This window comes from Necator americanus, chromosome IV (genome assembly GCF_031761385.1).
Source record: "Necator americanus strain Aroian chromosome IV, whole genome shotgun sequence".
Classification (NCBI taxonomy): domain Eukaryota; kingdom Metazoa; phylum Nematoda; class Chromadorea; order Rhabditida; family Ancylostomatidae; genus Necator; species Necator americanus.
In genome coordinates, this window is record NC_087374.1 from 4,889,466 (window position 1) to 4,903,011 (window position 13,546).

Genomic DNA, 13,546 nt, shown 5'->3' on the forward strand with positions numbered 1-13,546 from the left:
TTAAACGATAATGATTGACTTAAAAGGAGCAATTAAAATAAAATTTGCAATCAGTTTTCTTTTCTGAATCTTCGTCAAATATCCATTAGTATCCAGTAGATCATGGTAAATAAACAGTTCAAGAAGTTTAAACTAATCAAATAAACTTTTTTTCCTTTTCCCATGAAAAATTCAGACATATGTAGGCGATTACGGTGTGTTGTAGCAGATGAAGTGCGTCGCGGATCATCTTTGTGAGTGAATCTATGTAATCGCTTTGTTACCGACTGAGTTAAGGGCTGCATCGAACGTCGAAGAGCGAACAGAGAACAATTTGCAAGGATAAATAAATAAATAAACAAATAAAGAGATAAACTCATAATATCTTTAGAGAACAAGCCCGCAAAAACGCTAAGATCTTGTGTTAAGTCCTCGTTCAAAGCTTTTCACCCTAATATGTTCAAGGTTATCCTAAAAAAAACATTAGGCATACTTCTTATATATTTTTTAGAAGGAATATTAACTGTATAGGGTGGATGTAGCGCAGTCGGTAAGAGGTTTAGCTGTGTCTGCATGATCGGTCGGAAGTTCGATCCCGCGTTGGTGCCAACCAATCACTCGATCCTTCCGATGTTGGATTGACAAAATATAATATTGTGAAAATTCAATAAAAACATAATAAAGTAGAAAAATATATAAAAAAAATTATGGTAAAATATAATAAATCAGTGTCAGCCTTATCTGGGAGGATAAAAACACTGACTTGAGACATCGGCTAGCCCCCGCAGGTCATTGTATGGGCCAGTTACACGTTCGTAAACCTCAAACGATTCTGAATTGAAGCGGACGTGGGGGCGCGGTCCCAAGCGGATTGATTAACGCCGAACATTTCGTCGTTTTATTCTTTATAAAGTGTATCTTTTAGTTCTGATGTAACAGACAATTTCTCTAATTTTTTAAAAAAAAATTTTCCTAAATCTAGACGGATGCTTTGGCGGATGCTGGTCATGTGTTTCGAAGAGCGTAAAACACAGTCTTTTAATCTGTGCGTCTTTTGACGTCTAATCGTTGTTCTTCCGGTGTGGTCCGGTTCCAGAGAAATGCCGGGCGGCGGCTGACATGCTGCTGCCTGCTTTCGCATCGGACTCGGACCGCCTCCTCCCGTCCGACCGAGCACTAGCGCACGATGCTGCGACAGGTGCGCGCGATGTTCCTTGTCCTACTTGCGTCACTTGCGTCGACGACATTTGTAGCAGCACAATGTCCAGCGATTAGCGGACCATGTAGGTGTGCACCGTCGATCTATGAGCCTGTAGCTATTATTTGTGAGAACGCAGGAAGTTTAAGCAATGCTCTACAGGCTATCCAGCCGGCTAGGGATATCTCTGTTAGTTGCCTACGTATTGTTTATTCATTGTTTATTTTTATTCCCTATTCCTTTTCAGATTGATTCTCTTACGATTCTCGACACTGCAATTCCAAACATTCCGGCTAACGCATTCGTGGTAATTTATCCAGACAATTGTGTTTCCATGTAGTATTTTTTTTCTACTTAGAATGAAAATATTAAGTGACGACGTTAAGTATAAAAAAGTTTTTGGAAAAATAAATTATCTAAACATAATATTAAGATACCTAAAATATCTCAATCTAGTAGCCTTGTACTTAATACCTGAAATTCAGCAGCCTGTTTTTTTTTCTAAATCAATTATTTCCGATCCTAAATCAGAAATCAATTGCTGCAGCTAATTACTAAGTTGCCTCATTATCCGAAAACAAAATCAACAGTTTACTAGAAATTTCTTTTCCCGCCATCGCATAAATCTCGTATTCCCTGCTGAAAATTCCAGCCAGAAATCTCGGGAGTCTTTGGAATTCCAGATTTTTTTCTTGTTCACCTTTCTAGCTTAAGTCCAAACAAACATTCGTAACGCCGCTGAACGCTGATTCTGTTGACTGTCAACTTTCCAGTTCTCTTAATCTATTTATTGTGTGTAGTACATTGTAATGCATTAACAGGGGGAATTTTTGTTGATATTTCCTTCTAATTGGTCCGATCGTTTCAAGATAAAGTCTTTATTGGCCCATCCTTAGTGGATTGGGTCCCTTGATCAAAAAAATGTAACAACTTTGGCGTCTCCGAGTCTCGGTTTTTCCTATCCGTTGAACAAACGCGGCGAACACACGAGACTGTAGCACTTTAAAGGTGTTTCGATGACGGAACACGACGAAAATTTTGTGGATTTCCTTATGACTGCAATTTAATTCTAATGAGAATGAAAATTACAGCATTTTCCAATTTTCAATTCGATCCTGGAAATTGTTCATAGTGCGCTAAGGTGGGAAAATGTTCTTGACATCACACCTAATATCACAGAGCAACATTATTATATATATTATTTTATTATTATATTCATTATAGCTGCGATTTTATTTATTCAAAGCAAGTTAAGCGGTACATATTTTGATTTTGTGAGACAAACAAACAACAACAAAGTTTTTGATTTTGAAAATGTGGAATAGATTATTATGTCGCAAAAAGAGTTTTTTTTAGTAAAATGCAAAATGTAAGAAAAAAAGCAAACGCTCTTATTCCTTTGTATTTTAGAATAAGCTACCCGAATCGATTTTTTTCTAATCTTAAGAAAGAATATTAAATTTGCTTTCCAACAATGTAAAGTACTTCGTACAAGGATTTTATTTTATTGTTACAAAATGGTATTAAAGCATAGAAATTAAATATATAATATAAAAAACTAAATATATAATATAAATTAAGAAAGGATAAAAGATAAATAGAATATAGTGTTGAATTGAAAAAAAAAACGGGACAGAAAATCTGCATTTCTTCTCTGTTATCCTAAGAAATAGCGTCTGTGTAAGCTCATGAACTAAAACAAGTTTCTGTAGTGATAATCTTAAAATTATGATTTCAGCATCTCAGTTTCTTCCATATTTGGGGGACATTTTTATTTAATTTTAATTAATTTGAATATCTTAATTTCGTCATCATGTGGTGGCAAAAAAAGAAGTAGGAATGTGCGAGATCATTAGGTGCTACGTGGCACCATTGGTTTACAAAACTAAACTGTATACAGTACTCTGAGAACCGCTACCTTACCTGATAAATCTAATTTTTTTCAGGGCTTCACAATCCTACGACTAGTACTGAACCGTAACACACTACAATCAATCGATGATCAAGCGTTCAATGGGCCGCTGATCGATTCGTTGGTCGAACTTGATCTGAACGACAACAATCTTGGTCAAATACCACAAACAGGGCTAACTCGGCTACGAAATCTCAGGAAACTCTATTTGAATCGGAATCGTATCAATACGTTGGCATCGAATGCGTTTGCCGGTTATGAAAGCAAGGATTTGCTGATTAAGCTTTCCTTGGCAGGAAATCGACTCACGGATCAATCGCTTACTGATACAGCAGTGTTTCGTCCTCTTCGACTACTGCAGGTTTGTGAAAAATCCACACATTTTCCTTGGCGGTGGTGGTTCTCATAAACGTTTGGGACCATACTATCGAAGTGTGGTGGTATTTTTGCTGTTGCTGCTCCCGTACACCACGCATCCACGATTCGTACTGCTGTCCTCCAGCTGTGTCAACAATGAAAGATCCCGAAGAGACTAATTTTCCTTCACCGACCACCGTTCTGCTTGTTTAAACTCTCTCTCTCTGTGTTCGGAGAGGACGAGCGGTACGTAACTGTACTGATCAATATTAAGGAAATCCTTACGAGGAATAGCAGCTTTTTCCAATCTCCAAAGCATCCATGAAATCCTTTTGAGGTATATAGGAGGCTAAAAAGATAAAGGACAATTGATAATGATCTGATGAAAGATAAGATAGGTAAAAAAGATAATAAAAAAAAAATATTATTTCTTAAGAGAAAGGAAAGATTTCGTGATTTCCTGACTTTGAAGGCTAATTTTTATTCCCCATTCCAGTTCAGCTTTCTCTGAGACCTGACACCCTCTAAGGGGATGTTTTATTCCAGAAAAGCAGAAGGAGGAGGTTCTAGAAAATCCCAATTAATAATCGCAATAATTAATAATTTCCAGTCAAGCTTATTAGGTCGTCTCACCCTTACCGTATAGAGAAAAATAAGTGCGTGAGGGTAAAGTAAAAAGACTTCTACTTTTTAAAAGAGGTAGTCAAAAGAAACAGAATGGTTGAGGTAATTTGTGAGCCAGATGAGGAAATCGGAAAGGATTTCGGAATCTTCCATTGCGCACTTCAAGAAGGGAATTTCTCCCTGGGGGAGTAGGTAGGGGAAGGGTGACCTGGATGGCTGTCATCCAGGACTCATCCTCCCCTCAACAATCACAAGGGCCTATAAAAATTCAGTCGAAGCAGGCGCCAATGGTTCTAATGAGTACTTTCTATACTACTCATACCTGACAAGGGTAATGCAGCTGGTAAGAGGTCCCATTGTGTCTGAACGACCGAGGTTCGAATCCGCCCTAGTGCCAACCAAGCCCTTCGTAACTCTGCGGTCGATAAATTGGTACCAGACTTTTCTGAAAGGATAAAAACACTGATTTGATACATCGGCTAGCCATCGCGAGCCACTGTATAGGCCAGATACGCCTACGTAAACCTCAAACAAGGAAGACCAGGTGGCGCATCCCAAGCGGATTGATCAACGCCAGAAACTGTATCCTTCACTTTGCTAATACCTTCTGAGATCCCGATTAGAAGTGTTTACAGTTTTTTTTTTGTATTGTATTTTGTACTCAACGAAATAAACAAATTGTTTGTTTAGGAGCTTTCTTTGGAGACGAACGCATTGACTGCTATTCCGTCAGCGGCTTTGGTTAATCAACGTGGCACGTTAACGAATCTCAATCTTGGCTTAAACAATATCAATGAGGTGTGTTTGCATGATTTTTTTTTGGATACCAATTTTCCCCGTAAAATTTCGCCAATTTTTAGACTTTTTATGTTTAGGTTCCAGTTGGTGCACTGGATTTCCCGAATCTAACTTCTCTTTCGCTTGAATTCAATGGAATAACCGTAATTCCTCCTCAAGCGTTTCAAGTGAGCGAGTTTTTTTTTTCCCAAACTCACTTATATTTAAAAAGATAGTCAATAAATCTCAATTTTTGTTCTTCTTTTCAAGGGTGTACCGAATTTACAATACTTGTATCTGACGGGTAACAAATTCCCGTCATGGGCTCCAGAAATGTTCCGATACATCACACAGCTAAGAACACTTGGAATCGGGGAGACACCAATATCTGTCATTCCTAACAATGCTTTTATGGTAAGTGTTCGGGATTTTTTCCGGATTGTATTTTCAAGCAGTTTTCCCGTGAAACATTCGGAAATGCTTAATTTTCTTAAGAAATTAAAGAAAGAATTCTTAAGGAAATTGAGAAACCTTAATTTTTCCCATCCAATGCTATTTTATATAGTTCATTTTCAATTAATCGACCCCATCTTTTTATTTTTTCAATGAGTCGTTGAGAACATATTTTTCTATTTTGACGAAAATGTATTTTCCCACTTGTACCTATCAAAAACGCATCATTAGCGACAGCTATCGTTATGGGACCTTCACAATTCACATTCCTGAAAAATTTCCTTTTTTTTTTGGTTTCAATTCTATGGGAGCTATAAATCCAATGAGAAATAGAACTAACGTTCTCCAATTTTTGATCAACCGTAAAAATTGAGAGAAGAAGGAATTTAAATAGTTTGAGATTCAATAGAGTGCCTAAGTCTGCTCAGTTTTTTTTTACTTGCAATTTAGTGAAGTTATTTCCTAAGTTCATGAGATTTTCTCTGAGCATTTATTTTCTACTGATAGCAAACCAGGAAAAATTATTTTGGATCCTCTGTTTTGGTCAAATTTGATTTTATCTTTTAGTGTTTTGCTCTCTTTTATTTTTAACATATTTTAAAGGATGAATGATAATGTGATTTTTCTGTTCTATTCATCTATTTTATTATTTTTCTATTCTTCTATTTACCTATTTATTATTTTATTTGATTTTTCCCCTTTAAGGGATGATAATTGATCAGTAGTTTACCATATCCAATTCCCATTCCAGCATATTCCGCATCTGATTCGACTGGAGATGTCCGAGGCAGCCATCGATACGATCGAACGAGGCGCGTTCCAACGAACTCCACAAATCCAAGCTATTGTCCTGAATAAGAATCGCCTCTCACAGTACGTTAATTGTCCTCTCGCTGCCTCCACCTACTTTTTTTTCCTCCGTTCCTCGTTATTTCAACACTTAGTTTCCCAGATGTTTTGAGCCGGCCGCTGCTGCTTCTGCTGCTGCCCACACCCGAGCAGCCATTATTTACTCTACACAGCGGTCTGTACGATCGTCTCTAGGTGTGGTCCGCGAATCCGCGCAAACTGCAAATAATAACGCACACCCATCCTCAATCGGCACGCGACAACAACAAGCAGCTCACGGAAATCTGCGGGACGAAAATCGATAATCGATTACTAGTCCAGGCGCACTATGTGTCACTATGTGGCAAAAAAAAAAAACAGAAACGCTTCTGGATCAGCGCGTTTTTTTCTCGTGAAAGCTCAGAAATGCGTTCCAATCGGCATTTACCCCATGCGTATGACTGTAGCACTGTGCTCAGAAGTTCTAGAAGTTCTGGTACTGTAATCTAGTATCCTAGATCAGTTTTTCACTTTTTAAAGTAATTTAACTGAGATGAACCTCATGTTACCCTTCATGCGCATCCAGACGGAACACCGTGAAGTCACGTTTGTGATTTCACGGTGAACATTGTTGCCGACTCATTGTAAAGCGCTATGTAAACTTTATAGAGCGTAAATACACCATTGAAAAATTGTTCACCTTCCTCCATAGTCCTTTTTCGAGGACCAGCAAGTACGGAGAACAAATTTCCAGAAAAAAAACTGTAGAAAAATACGCCAAATTAAAATTAAAGTAATAATTCGCTTGCAAAATTACTTACTAATATTTTATAGTGAGACTAATTTACAAAAAAAAAACTCTCAAAAATTTGCTGACTATATAATTATTCTGCAGATTTAGTTAGGAATAATTTACAATGAGACAAATTTACAAAAAAAAAAGAAAACTTTTGAAAATGTGCTGACTTATAATTGTTCTGCAGAATTAACTAATAATAATTTAAAATGAGACAAATTTCAAAAAAAATTTAAAAAATGTGTTGATCAGTAGGTAATTCATATGTTCCAGAATTCGAGCCGATTTCTTCGAGGGACTCAATGATCTCTATTCGATCGATGTGCAGGGGAACCGCATTGAGAATGTTCAACCGCTTGGTTTCGCCAACCTTCCATCTCTAAGCCATTTAGATATCAGGTACGACTTATTTATTTACTTATTTAGTATTTGTAAACACCCATAGAGGTGCCATAAAAATAAAAGCAAAGAAAAAAACAGACCTCACTAGGATTTTGCCCCTTTTAGGCAGCAAATTGGAATTTTTTTCTGTACACTGTGTCTTTCTGTATCTGTGTCAATGGTTCGTGTGTATAGTAGATTTATATTCATATTATAATATTACATAATAATATTATTCATATTAATGTTTATTACATTTTAATCAAGGGGTAAGGTCAGCCTCTGACGATACATCTCAAAAAAAGAAGAAAAAAGTGGAGGAAAATAAATAAAGAATAAGATAGAATAATAAAGAAAAATAGGAAAATTTGTCGAAACGTCAGGCCAATAAAAAAAGTTTCACCTAAACCTCGTTGGCATAACAAGAAAACAGAAAAAATGCAAAAAAATCATCTTGTCAGATGGCATGGTGTGCCGTTATTCCTCTCACTGTGCCCCTGTTCACTCTAACATTAGAATGGGTACGTCAGAATGGCGCAGAGTATGTATCCTGGACAAAATCCTGGACAAAATACGGATGAAATATATTCGTTGAAAACCGTGAATTCATAGGTAATTACTCACAAAATTGTGTCCCTCCGTTAGAAAACCACATTCTTTCGGTTATCTTCATAAATTTCGTTGTGTTTGCTGAACGATTTAGTGGAGGGTGGAACCTGAGGGCGAAGCATCCGTGCTGAAGTGGCCGGACTGCTTTGACTGAAATGACGAGGTGTTTCTCCGCGCGGGAAACCAAAAAAAAAGGAGCAAATGTGCGGTTTCGAAGCGGAAACGCTAACATCGAACGTTATCAATCGTGCAAAATTTACTATTTCTGTCGGGAGCGTTTATACTCGCTGCTTGCTTTCGCTCGGATGTGAAGAAACTTGTGAACTCATTTGTATTTCGTCAAATAGTCGTCAAATAGCAATGATGTACAAAACACAATCTGTGCTACATTGTAATAATATGCTTTTTTTCTGGATGTTTTATTTTTTTCATGGAATATGCGTTTATGATTTATTATGCTTGGCCTAAATTAGTAATCCGAATTATTTTAGTAAAGTTTTATAGGTGAAGTGTAGTTTGGGAGTGGGGTAAGGGCAATCAACCCTCCCGCCCCTATTTCTGGAAGTGGCTTACTAAATCGCTCAGGGCCCTAAGAACTAAGCACTAGTCTTAGAGGATCTGTGACACGCAAGCTGAGAAGGAGGAAAAAAACGAAACAAAGAAGAAAAGAAAAAAGGAAAGAAGAAAAAGGAAAAGGGAGAAAAAGAAGAAGAAAAGAAGAAAAAGGAATATAGAGATTCCAGAAATAAGGGGAGAGTTTAGTGCTCCCTCCCCTTCCCATAACTACATTTTTCCCAAGGTTTTTTTTTAATTGAATTTCTGTATATATGAATGATTCCATAATGTTTCATGGATGTTTTCCGCATCACCTATATATTATTTTTTTACAGTACACACAAATACTACTGCTTGAAAATATCCATTAAGGAGTGAAATGTTTATTTTTATAAGATGGCAGAGATGATTTTTATAAGAGGAGAGAAAAAATCCAGAAATTTGATCATTTTCCTCCTTCCAGTTACAATCAACTTCAAACGTTGCCGGAAAATGTGTTCATGAACTCCTTCCTTCCTCGTCCAAATGATCGACGTGTCATCTATTGCTGCGGTGAGTCAATATTATATCAAAGAAGGGAAGTAGTTCTATTTCCGTGAGAAACTCACGAGATTCCCGTACTGTTACGTGAAAACTTAACCGTGAGAATTCTCGGCCTTCTTCTTTTGAATGTGAGGTCATTGATCTAAACGTAAACGAAAGAATATTTCTTTTTTTTTTCAAAAACAGCTAACATTCCGCCTTTCTCACAGCCTGAAAAAGTAAGGACATCAGTGATTTATCCTCTCAAACGCCTCATCACATCTTACAAAAAACATTCAGAAGATAGGGGAACTCAAATGATTTAATAATTACATTAATAATTAATTACAAATAATTACAAATCGGCTGGTGTTCACCTCATTTGCTAAGTCTTGCTTCATCTTCTTTAAAATAGTGACACTGTAAAACATTACAGTAATTCTATACATGGTGCATATCCCATCTCTGTATCTCTGTGTGATTCAAAGAGCCACAGTGCTTCATTTCAGGAAACCCATGGTTCTGCAACAATGACCTGCTCTGGTTCCGACAAATGCTTCGTGATAATCTCGACATCGACATCGAGAAACCGGGTTGTCTTGCCGTTTGCGCTGCGTCACCGAATGGATGCCCGCCTGAAGGAACTCCACTACGGTATGTCCGCTTAGTTTGTTTAGAAGAAAGATCTTTTAATGCTTAAGTAGCACTTCAAGGGATTTCTTCCCTGTAAATCTTTTCTCTGGGCACCTAATTTTCTAGTTCTCCATGTAGTTATAGTTCTCTAGTATTTGGTTCTACAAAATCTGGCACGTCTTTCCTTTTTTCCTAAAAAAAAATGTTTCATATTTTTTCTTAAATGTAGTCATATGTATGTCAGAAATATTAGAAGTCAAAACACTGAGGGAAAAGTTGCCTTAATTTTGACATCAAGCAGCAACTGAAGAAAAATCAAGGGATCACAGTGATCGACAACTTTTTGTATGCACAGTTAGACTATGAACCCACCAGCTCATGAATTAGCGTCGAGAAATGGGGAACGGTAAAGAAGGTCCCGGCGGATTCTCCACGACTGCCTCCGGGACATAAAGTGCCCAGCGGATATGCCGGCAGACATACCTCGGCGAGGTCACGCTCCAGTCGTTCATGAACTCAGAGATCTCAGAGTATCCGTAACGTTGTTCTAACCTTTTCTTGAGAGATTTTGTATTCTTACATCATGCAATGACGAAACGGGTGTAGCGCAGTCGGTAAGAGGTTCTGCTGTGACTGCGCGATTGATCGATGGTTCGCGACCGCCCTAGTGCCAACCAGGCTTTTCATCCCTCCGGGGTCGTGAAATTGGTACCAGACCTGTCCAGGGCAATACAAACACTGACTTCGTACATTTGGCTGACCCCTGCAAGTCATTGTATGGGCTAGACACGCGCTCGAAAACCTCAAACGATTCTGGATTGAAGTGAACGCGTTGGCGAATCCCAAGCGGATTGATTAACGCCAAACACTTAACTTTACGTTCACGCAATGACATCATAAAATTGTTTTATTTTTTGTAGAGCCGTCGATTTCTGCATGGAGAACGAAGAACCACAACCTCTTACCGGGAAAGCCTTATCATTGGTTGGATGGATTATACTCGGTGAGGTGATGCATAGAATGAGGGAGAGTTAGATCTGGAATCAATAATTGGACCGGTTCTTTTCCGGGCCAGGATGCTAGTGCAAACACATTTTTGATCGAGCACGATCATCATCGTTTCAAATATTTTCTACATGTAAATCTTACAGCGATCATCATGACAATACTTCTTATATCGATTTGTTTACTTGCAATGGTTCGATACGGTATGAGCCATCGTAGAAAAAAGCAAAAGGATCAGGAAATCGAGGATGATGCGCGAATGATGTCATCGGCAGGTAAATGATTCCTATAAACAATTCCTAACATAAAAATTCCACAACTACCTTCACTGTGCTTCGGAGGTTGAAAATGAAAAATTAAAAAACACACACACACAAAACAAAACAATAAAAAACAGAACGAAAAAGAAAGAGATTTAAAAGAAATTTTTAATGATATGAAACTAAAGTGACTTGATTATTGTTAGGTATGTGTGAAAAAATGTTATTCAAAGGCCTCACTCCACGAATCTGAGTGAATACTCCATCTGAAATCTGATGCATCAGGGATGGGAGACTACGGAGAGGGGGGTGATTCCGTCTATTTCTTCCCAATTGCCGTAAAAAAACGGCGTGGAAGATGCGGCGCCGCACAAGGCTGGCGCGCTCCAGTCGAACTCCTTGTAGAAAATAGTGCGCCAGAACGCCTGGAGCCGTATCTTCCGGGCCGTTTTTTTACGGCAATTAGGAAGAAATGGACGGAATCACCCCCTTCTCCATAGTCTCCCATCCCGTATACGAATACTTCACCTGAAATCCGTACCACCTCAGATTCGTGGAGTGAAGCCTTTAATTGATGCTAGTACTGGCAGAAATTCTTTCTAACCATTCAGCGTCCGTATATGGTGTCGGTCCAGTGTCGGTAATCGAACGACCTTACTCAACAGTGCCACCAGTGAGTCTCGACCTTCCAGCTGCACATACTCTTGACGACAGGGCAAGCAACTATTTTTACTAGAACTGACTGAAAGCATCTAGGTGAAACTTTCAGTAGTAGTTTGCTCATTCTCATTCTGGCTCCACTGCCAATTTTCCCACACGGGCTTTCATGAAAATGTTGTTTGTATCATACAGAGGTGCACTGTATCTATTTTTTTTACTAATAAAATTACTCACATTACTGTTTTTTGTGTTATACATCCTTGCGTAGAACTTTTAGAGTGTTCAGGGTTTTGTCTGAGCACAAAACCACTTCTTCTTGCTTCGTAACAGAAAATTTAAATAATTTACAAATATTTAAAATAATTTACCATAGAAAGTAAGGTTAAAACAAGGGGATGGGCCAACATCCACGTAAAAAGAATGGTGCAAAAAATTCAACTGTTTCTTCTATACTCTTTTTCTACGTTTTCCTCTAATTAAAGGATCCATCGATGAGTTTCGATAGATTCAAGAAAAAGGAAAGGAAAGAAATTCAAGCGTTTCCTCTGTACTACTTTTCTACTTTTTTGCATAATCGAGGGACAAATCGATGACTTTCAAAAATTTTCAAGAAAAAGGACTGAAATTTAAGCGTACCCTCTGTACTCTCTTTCTACTTTTTTTTACTTTATTTGAGAAACCCAACGACGACTGTTTTTCGAAAATAAATCTAAAATTACCAAATTCAAATGCAAATGAATACCAACCTATATTCTTTCGCCGTTATTTTTAACCTTCTACAGCTCTTCCCAACTTTCACAGCTTCTTTCCTCGTATTCGTCCACGATAAACTTAGAATATAACCATATTGATTGATAAACATATTGATTTGTTCATAGAGAATCTTCACGTGGGTTCGAACCGCTCCACACAAAAATTGAAAAAAAAACCCTTAAGAGCTTTAATGTCACAGTATTATACTTCGTTCCTAAAAAAATCCGTCACTACAAAAATTACATGCTAAAAAAATCTCCAAGGCTGAGGTCCCATACGTCACATGCTCCTGGTGGTGATTTTCCAGGTATACTTCCAGTCTCTGTGACTGCGTACTTCAAAATTTTCCAGTGCACATTTTTCCCATTCATTCCTACAGTGAAACCAGTTATAAATTAAGTGGTTGCATAAAGAGTGCAGCCACTTCGCTTGCACTTCTTATTGGGTGCACATTCACTAAACGCAAGCAGCACGTACGCGAGTGAGCCGTCGGCCCGTTCACAAGTTCACAGACAGCACAGCGGTTCCCATGCTCAAAACTAGTTGTCCGAGCATGATCGTGTTTTGCCACCACGGAAGAAGAAATTCTGTGCGCTTGCGAAAATCTTGGGTAAACGAAGCATAGGTGCGCCCGCGGTCCGGATTTTCCCCCCGTGCATTCTCAACCGGATGACTATTCCACCAACGTATGCAGGGAGAAAACACGGAACGAGGGGCGAAACGGAAGGGACGGGGGAGGGTGGAATGCTTGTCGATACGATACTAATGGATAAGGGGGAAAAGTCTATGAAAAGTCGTTTTCCCTAGTTGTTATCAACCTTAGTGAGGGGCTAGGGTGGCCAGGATTCCACTCGGGATTTTCTTTACTTCTCAAAGCACCAGTTCAGATTATAATTACTCTATACTTGAATAGTTACAATAAGTTTCTGATGAGCCGAGCTAGAAAACCTCGAGCTTCTCCCCATCTGATTATCCACAGATCTTCTTATACTACTGTGATCAAAAAGTAGTAGGACTTTTCAATAAAACAAAAACGGTATAATATTTTTCAAAATTTAATCCATTTCCTTCAAAATACTCCCCTTCGGTAGCAATGCACTTACACCAACGATTGCTCCGATCTTCGAAACATTTGTTATTCTCGAATTCCAGAATTGCCTTGAACGCGTTCTTCGACGCTGTTTTTATCAATTTCATCGTTTTTGTTCTGTCAACTGGAGAAAAACAATAATCACTAAGTAGTT

General features: G+C 38.2%; 1 protein-coding gene across 2 annotated transcripts; it reads left to right on the forward strand.

The window, feature by feature from the left end:
* Nucleotides 1-1,098: 1,098 nt before the first annotated feature.
* On the forward strand, nt 1,099-11,625 carry RB195_000401 (uncharacterized protein; the record flags this gene model as incomplete). 2 transcript variants are annotated; one of them, XM_064196727.1, is made up of 14 exons in its annotated part: nt 1,099-1,177; nt 1,233-1,366; nt 1,425-1,484; nt 3,124-3,450; nt 4,761-4,868; nt 4,946-5,035; nt 5,118-5,261; nt 6,052-6,173; nt 7,198-7,323; nt 8,933-9,021; nt 9,501-9,645; nt 10,545-10,627; nt 10,776-10,904; nt 11,501-11,625. In XM_064196727.1, 14 exons carry the CDS (start codon nt 1,099-1,101, stop codon nt 11,623-11,625), a joined length of 1,761 nt encoding a protein of 586 aa, XP_064052607.1. The 2 variants fall into 2 exon arrangements, with proteins under 2 accessions (XP_064052607.1, XP_064052608.1); XM_064196726.1 differs by lacking the exon at nt 1,099-1,177 and having other exon boundaries at nt 1,187-1,366.
* Between the last annotated feature and the right edge of the window lie 1,921 nt (nt 11,626-13,546).